This window comes from Equus przewalskii, chromosome 1 (genome assembly GCF_037783145.1).
Source record: "Equus przewalskii isolate Varuska chromosome 1, EquPr2, whole genome shotgun sequence".
In the NCBI taxonomy this organism is placed as follows: Eukaryota; Metazoa; Chordata; class Mammalia; order Perissodactyla; family Equidae; genus Equus; species Equus przewalskii.
The window spans coordinates 145,987,803-146,015,231 of NC_091831.1; the positions used below are offsets into that span (position 1 = coordinate 145,987,803).

Below are 27,429 nucleotides of genomic sequence, written 5' to 3' on the forward strand. Positions count from 1 at the left end.
AACCCCAAATAAAACCCTTCCTTTTAGCTTTTCGGGGAGTTTGGGATTTGAGCATGAGCTGCCCTCTCTCCTTGCTCAGTGCTGTGCAAAAATAAAATTCCTACTTTCTTCCACCACACCCGGTGTCAGAGATTGGCTTGCTGCGCAACGGGTGAGCGAACTCTCTTCAGGTTCGGTAACAATATTACCAACGGATGGACACTTTTTGGACTTTATGTTACTCGATGGCTTGGCAGTACTTCATACTGATAAGCATTCCCTGCTTCTTAAAACACTCTTTCTTTGGCTTCTTGGCACAACCACCTCCTGTTTTTCCTGTTACGTATCTGGCTGTTGTTGGCCATCATCCTCCCCTACCCAATCTTTAAATGCTAGAGTTCCTCAGAAATCTGTCCTAGGTTCTCTTCTCACTCTACAACTTTTCCCCACATGCACTCATCCAAACCCTTGGTTCCAATGACTATTTTTTTATTCTCTAACCCAGGCCTTTCCTTGAAGCTCCAGATTCATCTGCTCAACAGCGGAATCAGCCTCACTGCTATATATCTAATGGGCATCTCACACTCAGTCACAAAACCTGAACCCGACCCATGTTCTGACCCTCCAAACTTGGTCCTCATCCAGTGTTTTCTGTTTCAAGAATAGCATTGCCAACCACCTAGAAGCATGAAGCCAGAAACCTTAGGACTCATGCATCTGCTTCTCACTCACTCCACATATCTAATCAATCACCTCAGCCTGTCAGTTTTGCCTTCTAATGCCTCTAGAATCCTCCACTGAGAACATCTCTGTCGCCACTATCCTGGTCTAGGTCTCCGTCGTTTCTCACCTGTTTTACTGCAGGAAACTCCCAATGGGTCTCTTCCCAGCCACCTTTGCCACGCGCCCCCATCCATCCACCACACTAAACTCAGAATGATCTTTTAAAACACAAACCTGATATTTTAATAGTTACTTAAAACCCTTAATGGCTTCCCGTTGCTCTTAGGAAAATACCCCAAAGCAAAATCTCTGGCATGCCTTCATTTCATACTAAGCTCCCCTTTGCTCAAGCTACTTCAGTCACACTGACCTTCTTTCAGAAATGTTAGGGGAATTGCAACTGCTTCTTTCCGCCTTGGGGTGTTTGCACAGCAGTTCCCTTTGCAAGGAATGCACCTGGCCATTCCGCACCATCTCGTATTTAGAATTCCCAGTCATCTTACAAAACAAAATCAAAGATCATTCCCCACAAGAGCCTTCCTACCCCTACCCTCCACCTTTCTCCAGACTGACCAGGCCCTCTTGAAATATGGTTTCAGAACAATCTGTCCTTGCTCAATTGGAGCTATGTAATTAACTGTGAGATGTCTGTCTTCCTTGGTAAGCTCCCTGAGTACAGGAACCATGTCTGTTATTTACTGCAGAATCTAGCAGTTGAGAATTCAGAGTCTAGTTGAGTGCCACATTCGTGGGCTCTCTCAATACAACAGTTTGTTGAATGAATACATTAAAGACTTTCTTTGTCTAAAGTTTTAGAGGCTCATTCTGAAAGGAGCCACTCCAGACACTGCCCTGGGGTTGCAGAATTACTCTCTGGGAAATAGCAGCAGCCCCCAAAGACTTGTGGCTTGAGTCTCCAGTGCAGCTTGGGTACAGCCACTCTTCACTGATAACCGTATGTCCTTTCTGAGGACTAATAACCACATATCTCTTCACTAATAACCGTATGTCGTCTCTGGGGTTATTTAGGGGAATCACTACTATCGCTAAATAAATAAACTTTGGAATACTTAATGCACCCATTTGAGAAGCAGCTAGGTCTCAAATCAGCACCTGTAATTAATTTGAAATTGCTGCTTTCTCAGGTTCAACATGTCTTCATAAGATGCCTCTCTTACCCCAGAGCTGCTCACTAAACCTCAGCTGCTCTAAAGGACAGCTGTCCATTTCTTTGAGGTGCTCTCCAATGGAATTCCACAATAATTCTATGGTATACCATACAGACCATATTTCCCATGATATCATCCTAAACGCATCTTTCCACTTCAATGAAAATCTGTTTAATTGGATCCACAGAGCCTAGAACAGTCCCTGCTACATGACAGGCACTCAATAAATCTTTGTGGATGAATGAATGAAATAAATGCATGCCAACTATGGGAGCATTTATCAAGGAAGTCATCCAGGAGAAAGGGATGTTTAAGCTAGAGCCTTGAAGAGGAGTAGTGAGCTAGGAGAACAGAAGAGGGGAGGACATTCCAGGGAGATGCATGTGAGAAGGCTTTGGGCAGGGGGAAAAGAGATGTGCCCAAGTAACCAGGGAAACTCAGAGGAAATTGCAAAATCCTAACCACAGTTTACCTGGCCAGTAAGGTATGACCCTACTCTTCTTCTCCGACCCCCTCTCCATCCATTCCCACCAACTTCACTCCATTCACAGAGGCCTCCTATTTCCTCCAACAGATCAAGCCCACCCCCCCAGCTTCCTGCCACAGGGCCTTTGAACTTACTGTTTCTTAGTCCTTATTTTCAAAAGACTGTTTTGGTTTTTTTTTTTGTCACTTAGCTTCAGATCAATAGCCCCACCCCAGGGAGATCTTCCCTGACCACCCACTCTAAAGTAACATCTTTCACCACCTAGTATTCTCTCTCTCTCTCATCCCCTTGTTTATATTTTTCTTCAGAGCAGTTATCCCCACCTTAGCATATTTTGTCTGTCTATCCACGTACTTGTTCATTGACTGTCTCTCCCACTAAAATGTAAGCTCCGTGAGAGCAGAGATCTCATCAGTCTTTCACTCGATGTGAATCTCACATTCTGAAGGATGATAAATATTACCATTATTACCAATGAAACTGGTTAATGTTTGTACAGCACTTTAAGGCTTCCACAAACACTATGTATCTGATGCTCAAAGCAACTCTGTAAAGTAGGCACTGTTGTTAGTCCTATTTTACGTAAGAGCTGGGGCTCTCCTTGAGACTTACTTCCTTAAGGTCAAATAGGTCCTGAGGCTCAGAAGGGCCTGAGCAGCGTCCTGAACCAGGTTCCGTAAGTCATAAACCTGTGCTCTGTCCATTTGGTCACACAACCTTCAAATAGTAGGTTCCAAGCAACTAATAAAGTTTTGTAATACTTATTACAATATTGCAATATTATCACAAGGATGAGTAAGAAACAATATGAATTTGGGGGATGGGTGGGGCTAATGAGTTCAATTTTGAACATGTTGAAGTTGAAGTGACTGCAGGATCAAGTGGAGAACCCAGGAGACACATAGAAGGGTGTGGAGCCAGGAGAGGATTATAGTGTGTCTCTATTTATTTTAGAGTTAAAGGTCCTCAGAGCTTGCTGTCTTGTTGTGGGACAAATCTACTGGGTTAACTCAGCAGAGGTTGGTCTATTATCAACATAGAGATGATTCTATGGTAGAAGGGATTTTTTTGTTGTTCTGGAAACTAAATTTAAAACTTGACTATATTGGGCATTTGTCTTTTAAGGAAAAATCTATAGAGTAAACAGAATTTAATATGATCAGTGAAAGAACATGATTTGCAAGACCATGATGGACATTGATTATGACTTAATCAACTGATTGTAGCTTGATTAAAAAGTTAGTTGCCCCATATAGCTGCTTAGCAAGATTCCAGGTGGAGACGATGTTTAAGTTTTAGTCACTCGCAGCTATAAAACTCGAGTTTCTAAAGCAGTACAGAAAAAATAGCTCTGTGTTTTACAATTTTGAAACTCTCAAGTCTCTGATTCTTTCTTTTTTTCCTATTAGAAAAAATCGCTTTATAAAGCGAGTTTTGGTTGCTGCGGGCAATTCCTTGTGTCCGTTTCAGAAGAAGCTCAGGGTCTCTCCACTTTTCCTCCTTTGCTTATGCTGGGCCTTTGGCCTGGAATGCCCTTCTCACACCATCTCTCTCTCAGGAATCCTCTTCATTCTTCACCACCAGTGGCTGGTCACACATCACAGTGCCTTTCCCCAGCTCCTCCCTAGAAGACCTCCATTGTTCTGAGCCCACTCCTCAGGGCAGTTTCCTTTCTGGAGGATATTTGTGGGTGCTTTATTTCTACCAATAGATTCTAAGAAACGTGGGGTTAAAGATCAGCTTTCACCTTTGAGTGCCTCAAAATTTCGGATATGGTGCTGTGAAAATCCCAGTCATCCAATACTTATACAATGAAGGAAGGAATGAAAGTAGTAGTGGAAATTGGGACACTCAGTGTTAATGGGGCCCTTAGGATTGACCAAAGGGAATTTCTTTCATTAACCTGGGTAATAATATTGTGGTTATTTTTGGAGAAATCTCTTTTCCCATCTAAGCCTCAAAATGAAAACGGAAGGGTTGAATTAAGTAAATAAATAATATTTGAGATGTAAAAGCTTATTTTTACAAGGCAAAAGTCATTACATCTTTATGCTATATTTTCAAATAGGATGGCAAATTGTTTTATATGGAAATTCTCACTTTAAACAAGTTCTGTTTTCAAAAAAGAGTATGATTGCAACTATGGGAAAAAACCCACCTCAGTGTAGCCAAAATAACAGGAGGGAAATTCACTAAAATGTATACTCCCCTCCATCTAAAAAAATCTATGTTCAAAATATCTTTAATATGAATTAGGACTTTTATTACAAAGAGTTGTTTTTTAAAATTCTGCCTTCCTTAAAAGAGCTTGTCAAGCCATGCTGTGGTAGGCATCCCACATATAAAGTAGAGGAAGATGGGCACAGATGTTAGCTCAGGGCCAGTCTCCCTCAGCAAAAAAAGAGGAGGATTGGTGGCGGATGTTAGTTCAGGGCTAATCTTCCTCAGAAAAAAAAAAAAAAAAAAAGGCCAAGGGTGCGACAGAAAACTTGGCTACAAGAGACACAGGAATTTGCGATGAATCACACAAATTAACCTGGGGAATTAGGCACCTCTTACATACCTTTGACCGTGATCAGTAAATGTGTAAAATTCTTTCTGTTTTCTCAGCTGCACTGTTCTTTTTACCAAACTAAATTCTTCCCCCAGGAGTGAAGACTAGATTCTTCTGCTTCTCTCCTTAAAACTGTGAATCTGGTAAACCACACATGTCCGGATCCCCAGCTATGGTCCTCCTACCCCTTTTCTTACTTTCTCTTGAAAATATTTTTTTCCTCTGATTAAACACATCTTACCCTCCCACTGTGGATTTTTTTTTTTAATTCAGAAAAGTATAAATAAGGAAGTCACAATCGTTCACAACCTCACTGCTCCTAGACAATCAGTTTACTATATTTTCTTCCGTCTTTTAAAAATGGGTCTATCTGTATAAATAATATTTTTTACACCATTGAGATAAGTGGCACTGTTTTTATATCCTGCTTTTCCCCTCGAATTTAACATTATATCATAGGTATTTCTACTTGTCATTGGAAACTTTATCAACTTCATTTTTAATCAATAGTGTAATAATTCACCACTTCAATGAACTTTGTTTTTCTTTAAGATGCAAAGAAAGGTCTCTGGGTCCTAATGGGCTGTTCAAACCCGTTTTCAGGACCATTTGTGCGTGACGTTCCTCAGGGCGGCTCTGTTCCTTACTCATCTCCGTCTTGACGATGACTGTCAGTGATGCCTGACACCAGACTGAGATGGCTTAGAGTGAATGTGGTCCCGAGCCCTGAAGTGACAGAAGCACAAAGGGACGGATTCAAACCAAGCGTTGCCTTCCACATCACTTGAGTCTTCTCAGCTTAAAGAGGAAGCCATGGAAACAAACCCCTCAGTAATTTTTTTTAAAAACTTTAGACAGAAGCTCTTTTCCTTATGCTAAGACATACCCGGAACAACGGGGAAACAGGAGCAGGAGGAGTACTAGGAGGAGGAGGAAATGGCAGCCCCACCCAACTCAGGATGGAAGGAAAGGTTCTCGCATGATGACTGTAATTGCCCAGAGAGGCGATTAGATCTAGTATCTTAATACTGATGAGTTGAAGGGCTCTGGCTGACAGAAGGAGGAAGGAGATGGACCAGGGTGAGTACTGGGAATCTAACTTCTCTGGGGGGCTGAGTCTGGAGAGGGGAGATGTTTTGAGAGGTTAGGGGTGAACAGAAGAGATAGGCAAGCCTAAATTGATGTGGATGGTTCACTGTGTAATGTGGCTCCTTCCTCCCATTTCCTCACCTTCTTTCGGACGTTGGGGCATAATTCATAGAGCCATTCATTTTCTTCTGAATGGATTCAGCTTAACCCTGAGGCTGTGGACGATCTTTTCTTTAACATCTTGGGACTGGAATAGCCTTGGGAAGTCTGAGGAGGCCCACAAGAACCTTGGCCTTTACTACCAGGTGCCCTTGGTACTTGGGAGGCCACTTCTGTGGCTAACTCTGGAGCTGCAGGAGGACCACCTCTTGGGACCTAGAACATTCTCCTGGTCCAGCCTCTCTTCTGGCTCTCAGCTCCCCTAGAGAGTTTCTGCTCCTGCCCTCTGAACTCAGGCCCCTTTTAGGGTCCCCTTGAACCCCTGCTGCTCTGCCGCTGGGAGTGAGAACAGGGCCTAGTGGGCTGTGCCAGCCAGGCAGTCACATGGGGCCTGCCGGGACAGGGCAGTAAGGTGGATTATGTATTTCTTAAGATTGTGTTCTAAGTTATATATGATACAAACTATTAGAAATTAGAGATGTACATGGTATTTTAATACAAGCCAGAGTTTATTAGAGAAGCCTCAAGAGGCTTGTTCAGATGCTAGATTCCAGGGTATTTTTGTACAAAATTCTAGGGTATTTTTTGTCCTCAGTTATCACCAACCACAGTAAGCCTAAAATGTTATATTATCTTTTAAAATAGTATGCTTTAATTAAACAAAAAATATATGCTTGTTATAAAATGTTTGTCTATTAGGGTAAAAAAAAAGTCCCCCTTTACATACAATGTACTCCCAATCCCGCTCCTTCTCATAGGAAAGAACTATTAACAATTTGGTTAACTGCTTTCAAATAACAATAGATTATATAAAATTATTTGTTTTATACAATGAGATCATATACTACATACTAACTGATGACTTGCTTTTTTAACAACGTAATCATATATCTTGGAAATCTTTGCAGGCCAGTGCAAATTGGTCTATCAAAAAATTGTAATGAATTGTAGTTTTCCATTCTGGGCACATAAGAACAATTTATTTCATAATTTATCAATTTGTTTAATTTGTTACTATGCCTTATTCATGGACATTTAGATTGTTTCCAATGTTTTGCTCTTAAAAACAATGCTGCAATGAACATCCTTGTTGATCTAACTTCGCATATGTGTGCAAATATTTTTTATATGAAAGATTTCGAAAAGAACTATTGGATCAAAGACAATATGCACTTTGCTTTGATGGCTATTGTAGGGGAAGGAAAATTCGTCTTTTTTTCTTCCACCAATCAGGTTCATTGGCAGGGGACTTATAAATCAGACCAGCAAAAGACAGATTAACAAGAGAAAAACGGATTGAAGTTTATTAACATGTGCATTGCACATATACATGGGAGCTCTCAGTGATGGGTAACTCAAAGGGGTGGTTAGAACTTGGGCTTGTACAGCATCTTGACAAGAAAACAATAAAGTTTTAGAGAAGTGAGAAGACAAAGGAAAAAGACTTTGAGTTTTTAGGGCAGCAAATTCTAGGAAGGTAAATATGGGGGAGAGCTAATGGAAGATAAGGGCTAGTTAATAGTTTGTTATGTAGATTCCTCTGGTGCCATCTCTGGGCTGATGAGGATCCAGAACTCTCTAGTGGTTAACTTCTGTCCTTCCTGGTAGATATGAGAGAGAGGACACCTTTACAAACTTGTGTCCTGCTTTTAGTCAAATAGGAGGAGGGCAGAGGGTTTTTCTTGTATCTGCTTCTTTTCAATTGCTTTCAGCTCAAAATAATCTTTATGCCAAAGTGGCGTATTTTGGGATGGCATATTCTGCTACCCTTCAATATCAACCAACTTTACCTAAAAAGTCTCTATGAATTTATACCCCCACCATCAATATATGAGACAGTCCATTTCTATAAACCTTCACAATATGTTATTGTTATTCTTTAAAATATTTTTGAATTGATCAAAGATGGGATCTCATTACTTTTGTTTGCATTTCTGATTATAGCAAGACTTCTTAATATTTATAGCAACTTTTATATATTATGGATATTAATCCCTGTTACATTTGCAGCAAAAGACCTAATGACTTAACCTGTGTCATCAGCCTAGAGACACTTTTCTTTTGCCAGATCCTGTTTGAATTGCTGAGTACTGGGTGTAGACAATCAAACAATATAGTTAATCATGTAGATGCCATTAAATGAAAATCATGTTTCAAAGAAACAACATAGTAGTACATTGTTAACTGACAAATGCAGAGTGTAGGAAATTGCAGAGCAGGGAGAGAGAACACGTGGGTCCTGGAGCTGGTTGTACCCTGACCTGCTGGCATTTTAGGATGCAGAGGTTGACATGGCACTGTGGTTTTCACTGTGCTTTTTGGACCCCTAAGGCTCTAGAGAGAAGCCAGGGGACTCCTACCCAGTGCTTCCACCAGAGCAGCTCCTCTTAGGTCTGTTTATTATGTTTTCATTTGAATAAAAAAACCGATATTCACTCACTTGATTAAAAAAAAAGTGAAAACCTCCAGACCAGCACCTCAGGCAGAAGTTAAGAGCTAGGTTCTGAAGTTAAACTGTCTAGGTTTTTGTTTTGTTTTGTTTTGTTTTTTATTGTGGTAACATTAGTTGATAACATTAGATAAATTTCAGGTGCACATCGCTATATATTTCAAAAAACTGTCTAAGTTTAAATGACAATTTTGCCACTTACTAGATAGGTGACACTGGGCAAGTTACTCAACCTCACTGATTCTCTGTCTGCTCATGTGTAATATTGAGTTAATAATATATTGTTGGGTAGTTGTAGGAATGGAAGGAGATAATGCATATGAAGCCTGGAGCTTAATAACACTCAGTAAATGTCAGCTAGACATAAAACTATTGTTACAGGTGGTGAGATATCTCCTTGTTCTGAAACACTTGGGAAGGATTTCATAGAGGAGGTAGATGCTGAGTTTTGCTTGAAGAATGGGGACAACTGGGACATGTAGAGATGGGGGAAGGGCAGGGACTGTCAAGAGGGAGAGCTGGGCATGAGCTATTTGGAGGCCATGACACAAGTGAAGCAGAGTTTATTTATGGGCTATTGGGAGATAAGATAGGATAGATGTGTTGGGACCACATTGTGGAGGGCTTTGAATGCTTGGCTAAAGAATTTGGACTTGATTAGGTAATACAGTCATGTGCCACATAACAAGGTTTCAGTCAATGACAAGTGCATATATGATAGTGGTCCTATAAGATTAGTACCATAGAGCCTAGGTATGTAGTAGGCTATGCCATCCAGGTTTGTGTATGTACTCTCTATGATGTTTGCACAGTGACAAAATCTCCTAACGATGTATTTCTCAGAATGTATCCCATCGTTAAGCAATGCATCGCTGTAAGACATTTATATTCTTGCACATTTAAAGAGGCACAGGAAAACTCTGCAGTAATCTCATTACACAGGAATCCTCATATGCTTCACACAGATGTACCCTTTCACATTTTTTAAAAAGGAAGAAATGAGAAAGAATGAAGTATTTGTCAAAGTCCCAAAATGACCATAATAATGAGAAGCGCAAAAAGAAAACACACTGACAGAGAAGCTGGACTAAACGCAGGGACAAGAAAAGGAGTGAGTCCACCTGACATTTGGTGGCAGGTGCCAACTCTCTGTGCTGTCTGTGTTGGGCATAACTCACCCTTTGCCGTCTCCGCCTGGAGCTTTCCAGGCCTTCACCAGCAGCCTGATTGCCTAGAACATTGTTGGCGGTGGATTTTTTAACTTGCCCCAGTCTTCATCCAAACTAGCTGGGACCTTAGGAAGCCCTGGATGTCAAGGTATTTCAACAAGTGTTTATTAGCCTGCCACATGCCCTGGACGCCAGTCCCTCGCACACATAAGGTGCTCTCTCCTTTTTCTTACTAACACCTTGGTTTACATCTTCATTAGCCTTTTGCCTAGATTATTGCAACAGAGTTCTCACTGCCCTTCCCTCTTAGTCTTTTTTCCCTCCGGTCTGGGCTACATACCACAGCTAGATTAATCCTGAATAAAGCTTTGATCATGCCACTCCTCAAAAACCTGACTATAATCAAAATAACACTTTTCCTTAAATACAAAAGGAATACATGTTCAAAGCAAAAGCTTGGCCAACACCGGCAAACTCAAAGGAAAGAAAAATTTCCCATGATTTCACCACCTAAAAATCTGTAACATACTGTTTTTCAGTCTGTTTATGTTACTTTTTAATATCTCATAAATTATTTCCCCATATCCTGTGTCATTTTTATTGGTTACATCAAGATGAGAGAAATAAAATTTACATATCCAATTCATGGCAGGACATTCGGGTTGCATTGAACATCCTTATGCTTACATTTTTATACACAAATGATGATTTAATTAGGAAAAATTCCCAGAAAGGTAATTTATGGATCAAAGGTATTTATGTTTTAAGGCTTTCCTTTATTTTGTAATAAGTATCGATAAATTTCCTTCAGAAAGCTGTAACATTTTATCGTCCCATCAGGGACAGGTACACCCATTACTACTGACCCTAACAGCGGCATCCCAGCCCTGCTGCCCTCCCAGGCTTTTCTCCCTCTCTTCCCTACGGCCCCACTGCCCTCCTGCCAGATTATCCTCCTTGTACTTCACACATGCATGCAGGCATCTATTCAGCAAATGTCCCTGAGCACCCACGGGGAAGGCAGGAGATTGTGATGGTTAGAAGGCAGGCCCTGGAGCCAGCCTACCTGGGTATCAGTCTCAGTTGTGTCCTGCACCTTCCTGTGTCTTAGGAACAATATTAATGCCTCCATCACAGAGTGGTTGTGAAAACATAAATGATTTCAGATGTGTAAAATGCTTCTGACAGTGCCTGGCACGTAGTAAGTATTCAGAGAATATCAACTATAATAATTAGCAATTAGGAACCATGCTCCATTCTAGGCATGGGGGATGCAGGTGTGAGATGGCCAAGGTCTCTGCTTCCATGGAACTAATTCTAGATACTGTTAAGTGCTCTGCAGAAAAGAAAGAGGGTGTTGTGACGGCAAGTGATCACAGGGTGGGAGGTGGGGCATCACATTCAGTGGTCAAAGAAGGCGCCTGTGCGGTGGTTATCTCTGAGCCCAGACCTGAGGGGAGAGCAGGAGCCTGTTGAGAGCAGGGCTGCCTCACGTTTTGATCTCTCAGAGCAAACATGTCACATCTCAGAACTCATTGCAGGCTGATGGCTGTTTTAATGTCTCCTTTTTTTTTTTTTTTTTAAGCTGATAATATATGGAGATATATTTTGATCCTTTAATATCCTTGTCTTTATATTAGCCAAGTGCCAAGAGTCCTGTGGCCGGGGCTTACCTCTTTTCTTACTCCTCATTATCTCTGGTGGGCCGGTGGCCAAGCCAAGAAGGCCTTGTAGACACTGACATGTTTTTACTAATTGATTCTGCTTGACTTCATGCTTTGTGGAATCTCTTCCTGATCCTCTTGACTTTCTTTTCCTGTTCCCTTGAAGGCCCTCCCTCTTGTTCTCTGAGGTCATTGTCTCCCTGACAGGAAAAGCACTTCAGTGAGCCAGATGCATAATTACATTAAATGGAAGGAAAAAGAAAACTCTTGAGTCTGCAGTGGAGAATGAATTTTCTCTGTGCCCTGTGACTTTGGGCGTGGAGAGGAAGACATCTTCCTTTATCCTCCTCCCCTTTTCTTCCAAACCAAGAGTCATCCTGGGTAAAGGGAAAATTGGGCTGGCTGCCCTTAGAAATTTTGCCTGGAGCTGTGACCAGCAGTCAGGAAAAGGCTGCCCCCAGTCCTGTCCCCTCCTGTAGAAGTGACGTAAGCACTCCTGCGTGTTCTGCACTGTCTCTTTTGGGTGTCTGGTCTTTCAGGGTGGAATGGCCACGGGGTGTTCTGTACGGGGCAGAGGGGTTTTCTGTGAAAGCTCAGGAAATGTCAGGGCCCTCAGGAACAAATGAGCTGCAACCAGTTTCTAACAGGATCTAGGCCAGTTCCTTTTAAACTTTTGACTATGACCCACAGTTTACATCATGACCCAGTTATACATAAAATTTTACTTGCTCTTTCAGTGTGATATTTTCTATTCTATTCTTTTTTCTTTTTAAATATTGGTCATATTCCTCTAAAATGATTTCACAAACTACTAATGGAAAGGACCTGTTGTTTAAAAAATGCTGTTAAGTAATTCAAAGGCATCTATCTTAGATCTTGCCCAGAATTTTCTGCTTCCAATAATACAACTATTTAAGTGCGTAAATTACATGAAGAGGTTTAAAAATTTTGTACTATTTGATGCCGTACTTCATGTTTGAGTCTACATCAAGGGAAGACTGTTACTAGGAGGAGGGTCGAGGGACCATCGTGTGCATTCTGTTTTCAGCGGATGTTTGACAAATTTGTGGGAAATTTGCAAATATGAAAGCTGGATTTGATTTTAGACTGGAAATTTAAAAACACCTGATCCACCTTCCTCATGTAAAGAATTAGCTGCAGTCAAAGCTAGTTGACAGCTATACTTAGACCATTTCCTAATGGTTCAGTGTTAACCTGGAAGAAACTGGCTGCTGACTTAAGCCCTCATGCTTAGAATCATCTTATTACCAATGACTTGGACGAAGACCTGGAAGACAGTTTAGTCAGTTCCCAGATGGCAAGGTAAAGCGTTTTGGTGAAAGAATTGGGACTCAAAAAGTCCAGCCAGGTAGGAAAGATGGGCTGAAACTATCAAAGTGGACTCATTTAGCAAAAACATTAAGAACCTATGTGGACATTCAAAATGCAAATGGCACAAAAATTGGCTGGGAGCACACACGAGTTTTGCCCTAGGATGCTGTTTGGAACATCTCTGGCCTCTACCAACTAGATACCAGTAGCAGCCTCTCCCTCAAGTTGTGACAACCAAAAATGTCTCCGGACATCGCCAAATGTCCTCCAGGGGACAAAATTTCCCTGGTTGAGAACTACTGAGGTAAATTGATGTACTACTAGTGGAAAGACCTAGTGGATTTTTGTTGACAGTAAATGCAATAAATACCACCAGCAAAAATAGCAAAGCAAATGCAACCCGAGGCTGCATTATTACTAATATTAAGAGCAACTAATGATTACTGAGTGCTTACTCTGTTCCTGCCACTATACTAAGATCTTTACATGTGAATCTTCACTGAATGTCTACATGAACCTGACGAGATAGGAATACCATTGTCTCCATTTTTCAATTGAGGACACTGAAATTTAGGGATGTTAAGTGACTCACTTAAGGTCTCACAGCTGAGGTGCTGAGAGCCTGTACTCTTGCCCATTATGCTATGAGAGCTTTTAAACTGCACGCTAGCTGTGCACATACAGTCACACCCCAGGAAGCAGTCAGTGACCTCATACACCCAGAACATGGCTGAGAAACAAGAAATAAGTGACAAGTAACCCTGAGGCTCCCATCCCCTCAGTATCCCAAAGCAGGGCTTACCTGTGGCTGAGGTCCCAGCCTCTAGTCAGCTCGTTGACTTAATTCATACAAAATCCTAATATGCTCTTTCTTCAACAGGATAATAGAGTAATTTTTAGAAAGATTGTCAACAAAAGCAGTTAAGTGTATGTGGCGGTACTTCAAGGGTTAAGTGTCAGTTGTCTGGAAATGACTTGCTTTCTGGGTCCCTAATTCTTGAATATTGTGGCTCTGGGTCCAGGTACAGAGGTCACTGGGATCATTGTCCTCCTACTCTCGGGCCAGGGCTGCTAAATTGCCCTCTGAGACTGTTTTTAAACAAGAGGGCAGGGTGGACAGGGCAGAGGGCTCAGATCTGGACAGGAATCTTACCTAAGTGATTGAGAAGAAATGATTGAGAAGCTGTCAGGGGATGCTGAGCCCAGGGAGCCGCAGCTAGGCAGTGACCCATCCCCCACTCTCCCCCAGTGGCAGCCTTGGAGCTCAGATCCGTGGACCTGCAGAGCTCCAGGAACAACAAGGAGCATCACACGCAGGAGATGGGCCTGAAGCGGCTCATCGTGCGCCGGGGCCAGCTCTTCACGCTCCAACTGCATTTCAACCGACCCTTCCAGTTCCAGACCGACCACATCACTTTCGTAGCTGAGACTGGTGAGTCTGCCCGGCCCCAGGGCAAAGTTCACCTGTTTGGTCCCTGCCTCTCCTTTTCTGAGCCACCTTCCTTTTCTTCTGCTGGGATCCCCAGGACCCTATTAGTGTTCAGCACCATATTAATGCTGTTAAAGAAAGATTTGGCCAACTCAGCAAACTCAAGTTATGATCATAGCCAACTTTTAAATGTACAACAGGCACTGCGCTAAAACTTCACACACATTAGTTCATTTAATCCCCATGACAAGACTTTCAGGTGGGTACTATTATTATCCCATTTAACAAACAAAAAACTGAGGCTCAGAGGTCTTAAGCGGCTTGCCCAAGGACACCCAGTGGCTGTAAAAGACTTAAACCAAAAGGATTGGCAAGTGGTGGGAGACGGTGAGGTGGGAGATGGTGAGGGTCCTTCCAGTGCCCATGGAATCATGTCACATAGATTTGAGCCTCACACTGGGGTCATTCTCTCTTACACAGGACCAGCACCCATGGAGCTGCTGGGAACGCGAGCCATCTTCTCACTCACCCAGGCCCGACAAGGGAATGTCTGGAGTGCTTCCGACTTCACCATTGACTCCGACTCGCTTTTTGTCTCCCTTTTCACACCAGCCAATGCAGTCATTGGCTCCTACACTCTGAAGATAGAGATATCTCAGGGCCAGGGTCACAGCTCAACTCACCCCCTGGGGACTTTCATCCTGCTTTTTAACCCTTGGAGTGCAGGTGTGACTTGCTCATGGGTTGTAATGTTAACCTGATCCATTGGGAACACTCTATGAGGTTCTGCTTAGAAAGCCTAGAAGATAAAACGCTGCATATCTATGCAATATATTATCATAGGCTCATTAGAAAGCAGCGTTGCGAAGAATTTTTAATGGGCTGAAGAAAGTGTTCATGGTGTGACACAAGTGAAATAGATTTGGCAATGGAATATAATGTGATCCCGATTGTATTTCATATACATACAGAGAAAGAGACAGTGGCCAGAATACAACAAAATGTAATAGTGGGTGACTCTGAATAGGGGGATGAGCGATTTTCATCATCTTCTTTAACTCATCTGTATTTTCCAAATCTCTACAATAAGTTTGCTGCCTTTATAATCAGGAAAATGTAATCATTATCTATAGATTATATTGCTGGTCTCTAGAAAAGCACATAGTTTTAAGGGGTCCAGTCTTGATGTCTATCACCATCATTCCATGGCTTCTCCTATTACCCGGCAAGATACTGTCTTTACTGTTTTTTAATTTTATTACTGTTTGTGTTTTGGTTTGGGGTTCTTCCCCCTCCGCTGCTCTCAACCACTCAGAGGACGATGTCCACCTGCCCAGTGAAGCCCTGCTGCGGGAGTACATCCTGACGGACTACGGCTTTGTTTACAAGGGTCAGAAAAGACTCATCACCGCCCGGCCCTGGAACTACGGGCAGGTAACGCTGTCTCCTGAAGGTGGGCCTGGGGCAGGTCTCCTTAGACAACCGTTAGCTCCCAAAGCACTGCTAACAAAAGTCAGGATGTGCAGTGCCGGACCAATTTCCCATCCAGTGAGGGGGCAAGGAAGAAGGGGAGACACCTTTCCTTTTTAGTTTTTAGTCTTTTATATGAAAACCTTAAAACATAATCCAACAGTACTATAATGACCCCCAATGAACCTATCTCTCGGCTTCAATAGTGATCAATTTATGGCGAATCTTATTTCATCTACACCAGGAGTTTGCAAACTATAGCCCATGGGCCAAATGTGGCCCACTGCCAGTTTTTGCATGGCCCATGAGCTAAGAATGGTTTTCATCTTTTTTAAACAGTTGAAAAAGAATTTTTAAGAAATAATGTTTTGTGACATGTAAATTATATGAAATTCAAACATCAGTGTCCATAAATATCATTTTATTGGAGTACAGCAATGCTCATTCGTTTAGGTATTGTCTGTGGCTGCTTTCATGCCACAGTAGCAGAGCTGAGTAGTTGAGACAGAGACTATATGACTTGCAAAGCCTAAACTACTTATTATCTGGTCCTTTACAGAAGAAGTTTGGTGATCCTTGGTCTATACTCCCTCATCCCTCCCACTTCATCATTGGATTTTTTGAAGCAAATTACAGATACTGCGTCATTTAATCCAGTGATAGTTCAGAATGCAGCTCTAAAAGATGATGACTCTTTCTGAAAAATTTAACCACATTATCATAATCACATGATATGATTATCATATCACTATCATAGCTGAAAAAATGAACAGCAATTCTTCAATAACATCAAATATCCAGTCAGTGTACAGAGTGGGGACCTTTGGCTCTGGGCAACTTTCCCCTCTCAACCGCCAACCATGGTCGTGTGGTTTCCCCCTGGCTCCCACTGCCCTTTCAACCCTGTCCAACACCAGGAGGGCAGAGTCAGGAGGAAGCAGGGAGCCCTGATGAGGAAGATCAGTTTCCGCGTTCTCCAAATGCGACAACTAGTATAATTTTTTGAAACTGAGACAAATACCAGTGTATTTGGCAGCCAAAAGGATTGCGACATACATTGCAAATATATGTTGTAAACGTATGTCATGAGCCTACACTGGCTTCTCCTGTGCTCACAGCATCAGCACTGAATCCTCTACCTGATTTCAAGGTTCCCCACACTCTTCTCCCTCTCCTCCATGCCTGGCCCTATATTTATCCATCTGATCTTTTCCTACTCTCACAAGTCCTCCAGAAATGAGAACTGCTAAGCCCCTGTCGGTGGCACCCATCATGCTCAAAGACCTCACATGATCACCTCCTCCCTCTTCTCTTCCTGTCCACCTCCTCCTTTAAAGCCTGCTAGCTCCAATCGCCTTCTCTGATCTCTTCAGTCGGCAAGGATCTCTCATCTCTCCGAATACTGTTTGTATTTTCCATCAGGGCCACCCTGGTTAGTTTTTCAGAATTCTGCATCTAATACAATCCCAATTTGACTTAGAAGGTCTTTGAAGGCAGGACCTTGTCTGATATTTAGTCCTACCCTTACCCCCACCACGTGCACACCATCCCTAAACATCTGGGTTATCAACTTGAAGTTTCAGAATTCTGGACATTTTTATTCTTCTTTTTTCTCCCTTGCGACCTCCTGGAAGTTTGAAGAGGACATCATAGATATCTGCTTTGAGATCCTGAACAAGAGCCTGTACTTCTTAAAGAACCCATCCAAAGATTGCTCCCAGAGGAACGACGTGGTGTATGTCTGCAGGGTGGTGAGTGCCATGGTAAGGCCAGAAGCTTGCCCGCCCCATCTGAGGACAGTCTGAGCTTCCCCAAGGCACTGTGGAAACCCACCTGTTTCTTCTTTGCAGATCAACAGCAATGACGACAGAGGCGTGCTGCAGGGGAACTGGGGAGAGGACTACTCCATGGGGGTCAGCCCGCTGGAGTGGAACGGCAGCGTGGCCATCCTGCGGCAGTGGTCAGCCAGGGGCGGGCAGCCTGTGATGTACGGGCAGTGCTGGGTCTTTGCGGCTGTTATGTGCACCGGTGAGCAAGGGGGAGGTGGGAATGCAGAACCACTCATTTAATCATCAAGGTAACCGTTTGAGGTCAGACTCTGATTATCTCTATTTTCATGTGAGTTAACTGTGGCTCGCCCACAGCCCCACAGCTAGGAAGTGGTGGGTACTTGGCTCTTAACCAGCATGCTCTATAGTCTCAAGGAACCCTGCACGTTTACCCAGGAGGGAAGTGATCTGTTGCAATCACTCCACAATCTCCTTGACGGAACAGACATTAAAATGGTCACTCGGATACAGGAGCCTATAGTCCCAAAGCAGGTGACACTGGCTTCTTTCTGCCACCTGCAGGCAGGCCTGGAGTCAGGGACTGCTTGGGGAAGCCTGAGGTGCAGGCAGATGGTCTGGGACAGCCTCATCTCACCTGTAGGCAGAGCTGGCAGCTCCCAGATACTTTTTAGAGAGATTCTTGAGGAATTTACAATGAGAAATTTACTACTTTGCTAACCACCCTTAAGGAGCATCAGCCGTTTTATGCGTTATCAGTTATTTACAATTCAGTGCAAAGTCGTTGATCAGATTATCTGTAAAGAGGAGGGAAAGACGGGAAGTCCTGAGGTGACTGCCTGTCTCCCCACCACCCCGTGCAAGGCAGGAGAGCCTTACGCAGTGCTGCCTGTTACCCTGTGGCGCTCAATAAACGGTTGCTGAACTAGTGCATCGATTCTGAATTGGAGAATAAGGGAGCACAGAACCGGGAGGATAGCGATAAGGGCTGAAGACAAAGTTCTAGATTTTTCTGAGAGGGAAAGCAGAGCCTGGCAGTTATGTACAGGAGCTGCAGACAGAGAAGCTTAAATCTGAGTGTTCAGATCAAGTGACCCCACTTTGCTTATTGGTTTTCACTGCAAAATGCTCAGCACATCGCCAGCATTTAGTATTCCCAATCTGCCTTGGGCTGGGAAGTCCCTGGCGAGGCGGCTGTCATGGAGGCGGGCTCCGGCCTGTAGACCTGGGATAAGAGGGAGAAGGTCTGGGGCTGTGTGCTCCACCGCCAGGTCTCTCGCACTCCCAGGCCCTCGAGTGAAGGGAGAGCTGCTCCTGCCAGGCTACCTCTGGCCGCCTGCAGCCGTGGTCTAGCTCTCGCCCATGCTAAGGGTTTGTGAAAAGCCAGGAGCTGTGCTGGGAGGGGACAGGTGATTGAGGACAAGTGGCCCCTTCGGGGCTCTGGAGTGAATTTAAGCAAAAGGATTGGTCGCTTTCAAAAGTCCTTTTACATTTCAAAGCATTTTAACCCTCCCAGCAGCCTGGTAGGCATCGTGTGCTCCTCCTGGGTAGGAGAGGGGTGGGATAACCCTCTCTCCAAACCCCTTGCCTCTTTGGCAGAGGTGGGGACCCGTGTTATAAGGGTCACACCTGGCTTGATTTCACCTGGCCCTGGGCAGGTTTGTGTGTGTGGTGGTGGTGACGGGTTAACGTCTGCTTTGTGTGACTAGATCTGTGAAACCTTAACTCAGCTTTGAAAAGCCTTTGTAGCACTATCCTAAGAAGCCACAAGAGGGTACTGTTGCCTTATCAAAGATGGTTGCTTCCTCTGTACGCACAGATTCCCTTTGTCTCTGATACAGTTTGCACTTACCTCTGTCTATCTTGCCCTTCTATCCATTCTCTGATTTCTTTCTTACCTCCTCCAAATCCTTGTCTTTCAGTAGAATTACAGATCTAGAATTCCAGAACTGAAAATTATCTGGTCCAACTCTTCATTTTGTTACAAGGAGACTAAGGCCCAGAGAAGTCAGCCACTTACCTAAGGTTACACAGCTTGTCTTCTGAAACTGGCCACAGCACAGGCCTAAAGTTTGAAATTTTCTTCCTATTTATCAAATATGTTCTTAATTTGGAAAACTACTGAATGGATAAAGCTCTAAATGAAAATTGATTTGTTACTTGTGGTTTTAAGTGACCGTCAAATAATTTCTTTCTTCTGGTGGAATGGAGATCATCGATAGGGCAGGTGGGCAGCAGAGCTCTGGGCCTGGGTACGGTGCTCTAAGTATAACAGGGTTACAGGTATGGATATGCAGAAACCTTGGCTCTCTTTCTCTCCTCCAGCTAGAAAGTTAGAAAGTATGCGTGGGAAACCAATGATTCTGCTTGAAAAGAACTCAGTGATTCCCCATGCTTTTCTTCCTTTTAGTAATGAGATGCTTAGGTGTTCCAACTCGTGTTGTCTCCAATTTCCGTTCTGCACACAACGCGGATGGGAACTTGACCATTGACACCTACTATAACCGAAATGCAGAGATGCTGCCAAATCAGAAACAAGACAAAATATGGTAAGGGCCACTGTCTCGAACAGATCTTGGCTCCATCCCAAGCAGGGATATCTCTGACCTGGTTCTCTCTGGCCTTCAGGCAATATTGCCCCATATACTGCTGCTGACGCTCCCAGAGTAATTCCTCAACCCAGGAGGCTGTTCCGGTTAATTAGATCATCATATCAAACTCATTTCAGAGATAGATGACTAGGGGATAAGATTCTGAAGCTGACAACCAAATGAATAGACTTGTGTCCTCTGAATACTGACCTCAAAATCTGTATTTATCTTACTCTTCCTTCTTTGAGTCTTTCTGTTTGCACCATTCTCTGTTTCCCTGTCAGGGCAAAGCCTGGACTTGCTGCTTCTGTATGCTACTTCCTCTCGCTGTCTCACTCCCTCTCTGCGTGCATGTGTATATGTGTGTATATCTGTGTGTGTGTACCTCTCTGTGTCCCTTTGTTTTTGTATCTCTAGTCTCTTCCCCTGGCTCCTTTCTCCTCTGCTCTACGCCAAATCTGATTTCCTGTTTTTCCTTTTCCAGCCACTTTCCAGGTAAGAACCTTTGAGTTGCGTGAGAACTAGCTGCTGTCCTTGGAGCCCCCTCCCTCTCTGAGCTCCTTGAGGGCTAAAACCCTCTGCTTCAATCAGCAGAGGTGTGTCTAAGAAGGATAGATCACTTCTGTAGAATTCTGTGAATACAAACCTGAATGTGACCACGAGGAAATGCCCGACAAGCCCAAATCGAGGGCCCCTCTGTAAAAATAAATAAAGACTATTCAAAATGTCACTGTAATAAAACCAAGGCTAAGAAACGGTTCCAGATCAAAGGAGACAAAGGTTACTGGACTAAGTGCAATGTGTGGTCATAAACTGGATCCTGGACTGGGTGGGAAAAAAATGCTGTGAAGGACATTATTGGGTCAATGGACAAAATCGAAATATAGACAGTAAATTAGATAAGAGTATTATAACAATATTAAATGCATGAGGTTAATAACTGTTCAGGATTATGTAAGGGAAGACCCCTATTCTTAGGAAATACGCACTGAATTAAAAAATGTGTATATAATCTCCATATCCATCCTGAGAGAAAGCCAATGATTAAGCAAATGGGGCAAATTGTTGACAATAGATGAATTGGGTGCATGGGTGTTCTTTGTACTATTTTTGCAACTTTCCTGTAAGCTTGAAATTCCTTCCAAATAAAAGGTAAAAATCAAAAGGGAAGAAACAATGATGTAAATCACTCAGTATAGTGTCTGATACCTGGCAAATACTCTGAAAATGTGAGTCCTTGTCTCCTTACTCTGTCTGCAGGAATTTCCACGTCTGGAATGAATGCTGGATGATCCGGAAAGATCTCCCACCAGGATACAATGGGTGGCAGGTTCTAGACCCCACTCCCCAGCAAACCAGCAGCGGTGAGTAGTGACCACTGTGGAAGGGTCTGGGCTCCGCGTGGAGGGCGATCAGGGTGACTGACGACGTGAGCAAGAGGCCAGAAAAGACCTGTGCTTTCCCCACTTCGTCCTTTCCCAAAGTCACAGAAGAGGCAACTTCATGTCAGGAGTCTAACTTTGCCATTGACAGCTGGGTGACTGGGATGTGTCACTAGACCTCTCTGTTGTTTCCTCACCAGCAAAGTGGGGAAGATGATGATGGTAACTGCCGCTCCACAGGGTAGCTGTGAGGATCAGATGAATTAAGGGGAACTGGAAAGCACTCTGCAGATGAGGGTCTTAATGCGACTGCCCCTCCCCATCCCATCTCCCTACTTCCCATGGCCGCGACCAGCTGCCCCTGGTCCGTGTGTCAGCAGCCGTGTTAGCCGTCCACAACCCTTGTTCCCTGCACAGGGCTGTTCTGCTGCGGCCCTGCCTCCGTGAAGGCCATCAAGGAAGGGGAGGTCCAGCTGCCCTATGACACCCCATTTGTGTACGCTGAGGTGAATGCCGATGAAGTCATTTGGCTTTTCGGGGATGGCCAGGCCCAGGAAATTCTGGCCCATAACACCAGCTCCATCGGGAACGAAATCAGCACTAAGATGGTAGGCTCAGACCAGCGCCAGAACATCACCAGCTCCTACAAGTACCCAGAAGGTGCCTGGCTCCTGGGGACCTGGGGATGGGGCCAGTATGACCTTCTGTGTGTTGCCTCCCAGTGGAGGTGGCTCCCATATTAAAACCATCACCACTTAATCACCTCCTCTTCATGGCAAACTCCCAGGGCTTTCCTGGACCCTGGCCATGTGGCCCCAGGGTAGGGTGGCTGGATTTAGCAAATAAAAATACAGAGTGCCCCGTTAAATTGAATTCTAGATAAATTCAGATAAACAAATATTTCATTAGTACAAGTGTGTCCCAGATATTGCATGCGACATACGCTAAAAATTATTCATTGTTTATCTGAAATTCAAATTAAATTAAAAGTCCTTTATTGTATCTGCAGCTCTATCCTAGGGTCACATCATGGTGTCCTTATGTCATGGCAGTGGGGGTGGCAGCAAGGGGAGAGGGGGAGGCTCAAGGGGGGAAGGGCTCCTGGGTCTGTGGAAGGGAGTAGACGTCCCTGTGAAGAAGGCCAGGATGGAGTCAAGCTGCCTGAGTAAATCAACGCCCTGCCGTGTTCCCGTCATATAAGCCTGGACACATTCTTAGCACCCCTGTGCCTCCATTTCCTCATCTGTAAAATGGGTCAACAGTACCTGAGAGGACTGTTGTGAGGGTTAAATGAGTGAATACACGGAAAATACTTGGAACAGCATCTCTGGTGCATAGCAACTCTTCTAGAGATGTCCACAGTTTGGGGTGAGTTGGGGTTAAGCCTGAATGTTGAGTAGCCCCCAGGGGCGAGAAGATCTGTTTAAAAGGCTTGAGCATATATTCTAGAAGTGAGGATGCTGGTGGGGGAGAGAAGCCTCTGGCTTTGACGATGATGATAGTGATGATGGCGGCAATACTGATGACAAAGAACAGCACTGGGTGCTTATATTCAGCAACTCATTTAACCCAAATTTTTGGCAACTCTATGAAGCAAGGAGACATCCCTGGGTTATAGATGACAGAACTGGGCCCCAAGAGATTAAGGGATTGTGATAGAGCAAGGATTTGAACCCAGCAACACCAGTCCCCACGTTCTCAGCCATGATACCGTATTGCCTCCTTATGCAGCTAATCATGTGGTTGGGACTTTGGAATGGGAGCTGGGAGTTGTTGGGTGGCTTCTTTCCCAAAGAAGGTCATTTGGCCTCTCGACTCCTCCCCACTGATGTCTTTCCTGGCTCTCCTTTCTGCCAGGATCCCCTGAGGAGCGATCTGTGTTCATGAAGGCTTCCCAGAAAATGCTGGGCCCAGGAAGGGCCTCTTCACCCTTCCTGGATCTGCTGGGGTCCGGGGACTTTCAGGATCAGCCGGCGCAGCTGCAGCTTCACCTGGCCAGGATGCCTGAGTGGGGCCGGGACCTGCTGCTGAAGCTGCATGCCCGGAGGGTGGCAGACAGAGCACATCCCCGAGCGCCCATCAGACTGGAGGTGCGCTTCTGTGCGCAGGCCCTGTTGCACAAGGGTGGCGCCCGGGAGCCCCTCTGGAGGCAAACAGTGCACTTGAACCTGGACTTTGGGCAGGGTGAGTATGAGGCAGGCCTGGAAAGGCACCTAAAGGGAGGGGAGCCTTGGGGCCGTGAACAAAGCTGGGCTGGCCCAGGCAGATTACACAGAGACCCTGCACCCCCAACACACACATGCCGGGTGGTGAAGCTGCTGTTGGCAGAAGGTTGAATGCCAGGTGCTGTATCTCTGGCGCCATCCCACCAGGTGAAACATAGCAGTGACCTCCCGGGGCAGTGGGTAGGTAAGCACACTGTCTGTCTCTTTATTACACACGTATACACACACACACACACACACACACACACACATTCTCTCTCACATACATGTTTCTTCCCCCCACCCCTCTCTCTCTCAGAGACCCTTTCCCTGGACTCAAGTTGTCTTTTGTCTGTGCTTAGAGATAGAGTGGCCACTCTTGCTACCCTTCAACAATTACGGAAACAAGCTGACAGATGAAAAGCTAATCCGTGTGTCTGGCATCGCCAAGGTCAAGGAAACAGGGAGGTCCATGCTGGTCCTAAAAGATATCTCTCTGGAGCCCCCCCACCTATCTATTAAGGTAAGGCATCTGGGCAGAGATGAGGCCCAGGGGCCCTCCGACTCACTCTACCCAGGGGCTGGGATACAGCAGCGAATGAGACACCGTCCCTGCCTCAACCACCAATCAGATGATTAAAGCGCAGTGTGTTCTCTTGTGCTCTGTGCACAGTGCAGGGCAGGGCATGAAGGCTTCCCAGAGGGGGTGATGTTTTGCAGGGGATGTATAGGAAGACGCTGTGTAGACAAATGAGATGGAGATGAGGGCATTTTAAGTAAGGAAATAGCTTTGCAGGAACAAAGGAGACAAGAAATACAGTGACTGGGAGATGGAATAGAGGAGGCAGATTTGAGAGAGACCACAAGGCCAAATTCAAAAGGTGACTGCTGATAAGATGGGGGTGACAAAGAAGAGGGAAACAAATGAAAGGTGAGCCTCAGATTTCGAGTTCGCCATCTCCTATTACCAGGGTTTTTCTTCCCCTGAAGCCTCCTTACCCCACCTCCCCGGCCCTCTCTGAAAGACTTGCTCACTGCCCAGTCCCATCTGGCTTTGCAGCTGGTGGATTCCTCCACAGCACACCCCACCCCCACCCACAACGAGAACTGAGTGGCTCCGTCTCATAAACTATATGGCCACATGACAGTTTTCACCCAGGCATGCTGTCAGCCTGTCAGGCCAAGTGATGCTGGGCAGCCTCCACGGTGGGGCAAACAGCGGGCAGAATGGCAAGTGCAGACAGGGCCTGGTGCTGAGGTGAGGGTCCTGCCTGTTACCCAAGGGCTGGTTACAACAGGATCCGAGGCAAACACATCAGATGCCAAGTAGGCAATTAATTGGTCCCCAGTGGTAAGGGATCAGGGTATGATTTGTGTGACTATGCTGCATTCCAAAGTTATTTCTACTGTTCTACCTTGACACTCTCATTAGAGCACAAGGGACTTGCTGCTTTCTTTTGGATTCCAAAGAAGTCAGAATGTGTTCTTCCTTCTCTTCGATTCTCTGGTTGAGCCAGAACGTGCGCCCAATATGATCTGGGTGGTCTGAGCTCATTTCAGTTCAACACTCATTTACTGAATATCCATCGTTTGGCTGGCACTGCCCTGGGCACCAGGGCACTAGAAAAGAGTCAGACTGAATCCCTGCCTCCCACTGGAGGCCAGGGCCTTGCTGCCCAATGACACAGACCTCACATGTGATGCACTGAACGCACCTGGAAAAACTCAGAGTGTGTCTGCTCATGTATATGAAGACAGAGCAGTGTGGGGGAAAGATCCTGGCTAGGCCTGGGACACCTGGGTCAGGTCCTGGCTCTGCCATTAACATATTCTGTGACCTCAGCCTCAGATTGACCTTACTGATGACACATGGATGGTACACATGACACCACTTCCTTATCCCATGCCTGTGTCAGACACTGCTAATCAATCATCACTGTCTCACTGACTCTGGATTTGTCCTCGGGATCCTGTTTAACACAGCATTCCTATTAGCCACAACGAACAGGTTGGAGCTGGCACTTAAGTTGAAATCTATTTGCCATCCTGAACTAGATGGTGGGAGAGGAAACAGATTTCCACTTCGTGCCAATTCCCATTTGAGGTGAAGTATTGTGACCTTCTAAGACAGACCAGGATATGTATTAACCCTGAATACTCTCAGCTCATATTCTTCTCTCCCACCTGCAGCTCTTAGCTCTAAGTAAGCAGTCCCTGGGGGGGCAACAGAGGGAAGGGCGAGTGAGGTTACTGAGTTGCAGTGCAGAAATGAGGCCAGTTGCTGACAATATCCCTGCCTTCTCTCCATACAGGCGTCTGAGAGGGCTGAGGTGGGCAAGGCACTGGGAGTCCACATCACCCTCACCAACAACCTAACGGTGGCTCTGAGTAACTGCGTGATGGTGCTGGAGGGAAGTGGCCTCATCGACGGGCAGATATCAAATGAGTAAGTACCATCGCCATCCACCTGTCTCATGCTGGTCTCTGATAAGGGGTGCCTCATGGGGTCAAAGGACAGCCCTCAGTCTCCTGGATGGTGCCTCCTTGCCCCCACCTTCCCACCCTCCTCAGGGAAGATTGAGCTCTGTGGTGTCAGGGGGTGAGAGGTGCTTACCGACCAAGAGGGGAAACCCGATCACCCACCCCAGCAGTTACTCCTCAAGGTTCTAATAGGATCTTTTAAACTTTCAGGCTTGGGACTCTACTGCCTGGACACACCATCCAAATTCAACTGGACCTCTACCCCATCAAAGCTGGACCCCGCCAGCTGCAAGTCCTCATCAGCAGCAACGAGGTCAAGGAGATCAAGGGCTACCAGGACATCTTCGTTGCTGCAGCCGGGGCTTCGTGAGCCCCGACCCCACCCTCCTCAGGCCCTCCCAGTCCTCCCAGCCGCTGCCCTGGACCTGCTCTCCTGATGCCCTGCTAGCCCCTCCCCAAATCGTGGTTCTTTGATCCCAAATACACACTTTGTCTCTTAAATGCTTTTTTGCAGGTTGACACTATAAAAGCCTTCCGTTTTGTACCCTGCCCCTCCTCCTGATGCCCTCCTTGTCCCCCTAGCCCCTCCTTGAGCCCCTGTTCTGCCCTCTTGATGCCCTCCCAGTCCCTCCCCAGCCCCACCTTGCTTTTTTCTACTCCTGAGGGTGTGGTTTTATCTTTGCTCCCTCTCTGTCCTCTTCCCGGCCTGTCTGGGGGTAAATGAAGCTCTGTTAGAACCTCTGTTCATCTTGGGAAGAGACAATAAAGGCATCTTTATCTAGCACAGCTGTTCTCTCTTCTGTGCTAACAAGCTACTTATTGCTACCGGCTGGTCCTCTGGGCCTGGCTGCCAGCTGTGTGGCTGGGCCCTCCCTGCTCTTCCTGTCTTCTCTCTCCTCCTTTAAGGGCCCCAACCACACAATAAGCCCAACATGATCCCCTCAAAATCAGCCTCTCTGGAATCAGGTCCCCATTAAATTGTCTTAAGGAGCCTGCTGGCAGAGGCCGGAGGGAGGTCTGGGGAGGGCGGCCTGGATGCGCTAGGAGGATAGTGACTGGAGCACCGTGGAGACCGGCCAGAAGCTGCCCAGCAGGACTTCTCGGCTGCTGGCCTGAGAGCTTTGGGCAGCTGGGCAGGGCCCACTCAGGATGGCCCCTCAGGATGACTGGGAAGCGCTTCATAGCTGCCCCCAAAACAGGCCCTCACTTTCCCGGGCCTCGTCTTCCCCTCTCGTTCCCTCCCCCACTGGCTCACCCTGACTGGCCTCAGCCTCTCTCCCTTCAGTATTCTTTGTTTTTGTTGTTTTAAGG

General features: G+C 45.4%; 1 protein-coding gene across 3 annotated transcripts; it reads left to right on the plus strand.

The window, feature by feature from the left end:
- The first annotated feature begins 5,515 nt into the window (after window positions 1–5,515).
- TGM7 (transglutaminase 7) lies at window positions 5,516–26,904 on the plus strand. Of its 3 annotated transcripts, XM_008528529.2 has the most exons (13): window positions 5,516–5,992; window positions 14,024–14,206; window positions 14,684–14,929; window positions 15,519–15,637; window positions 17,308–17,436; window positions 17,524–17,701; window positions 19,871–20,009; window positions 21,312–21,415; window positions 21,851–22,093; window positions 23,291–23,617; window positions 24,000–24,160; window positions 25,950–26,083; window positions 26,329–26,904. In XM_008528529.2, the coding sequence occupies exons 1-13, from the start codon at window positions 5,983–5,985 to the stop codon at window positions 26,486–26,488; spliced, it is 2,133 nt and encodes a 710-aa protein (XP_008526751.1). In that variant the 5' UTR covers window positions 5,516–5,982; the 3' UTR covers window positions 26,489–26,904. The 3 variants fall into 3 exon arrangements, with proteins under 3 accessions (XP_008526751.1, XP_070438726.1, XP_070438732.1); XM_070582625.1 differs by lacking the exon at window positions 21,851–22,093 and having other exon boundaries at window positions 5,866–5,992; XM_070582631.1 differs by lacking the exon at window positions 14,684–14,929 and having other exon boundaries at window positions 5,866–5,992.
- Window positions 26,905–27,429: the final 525 nt, after the last annotated feature.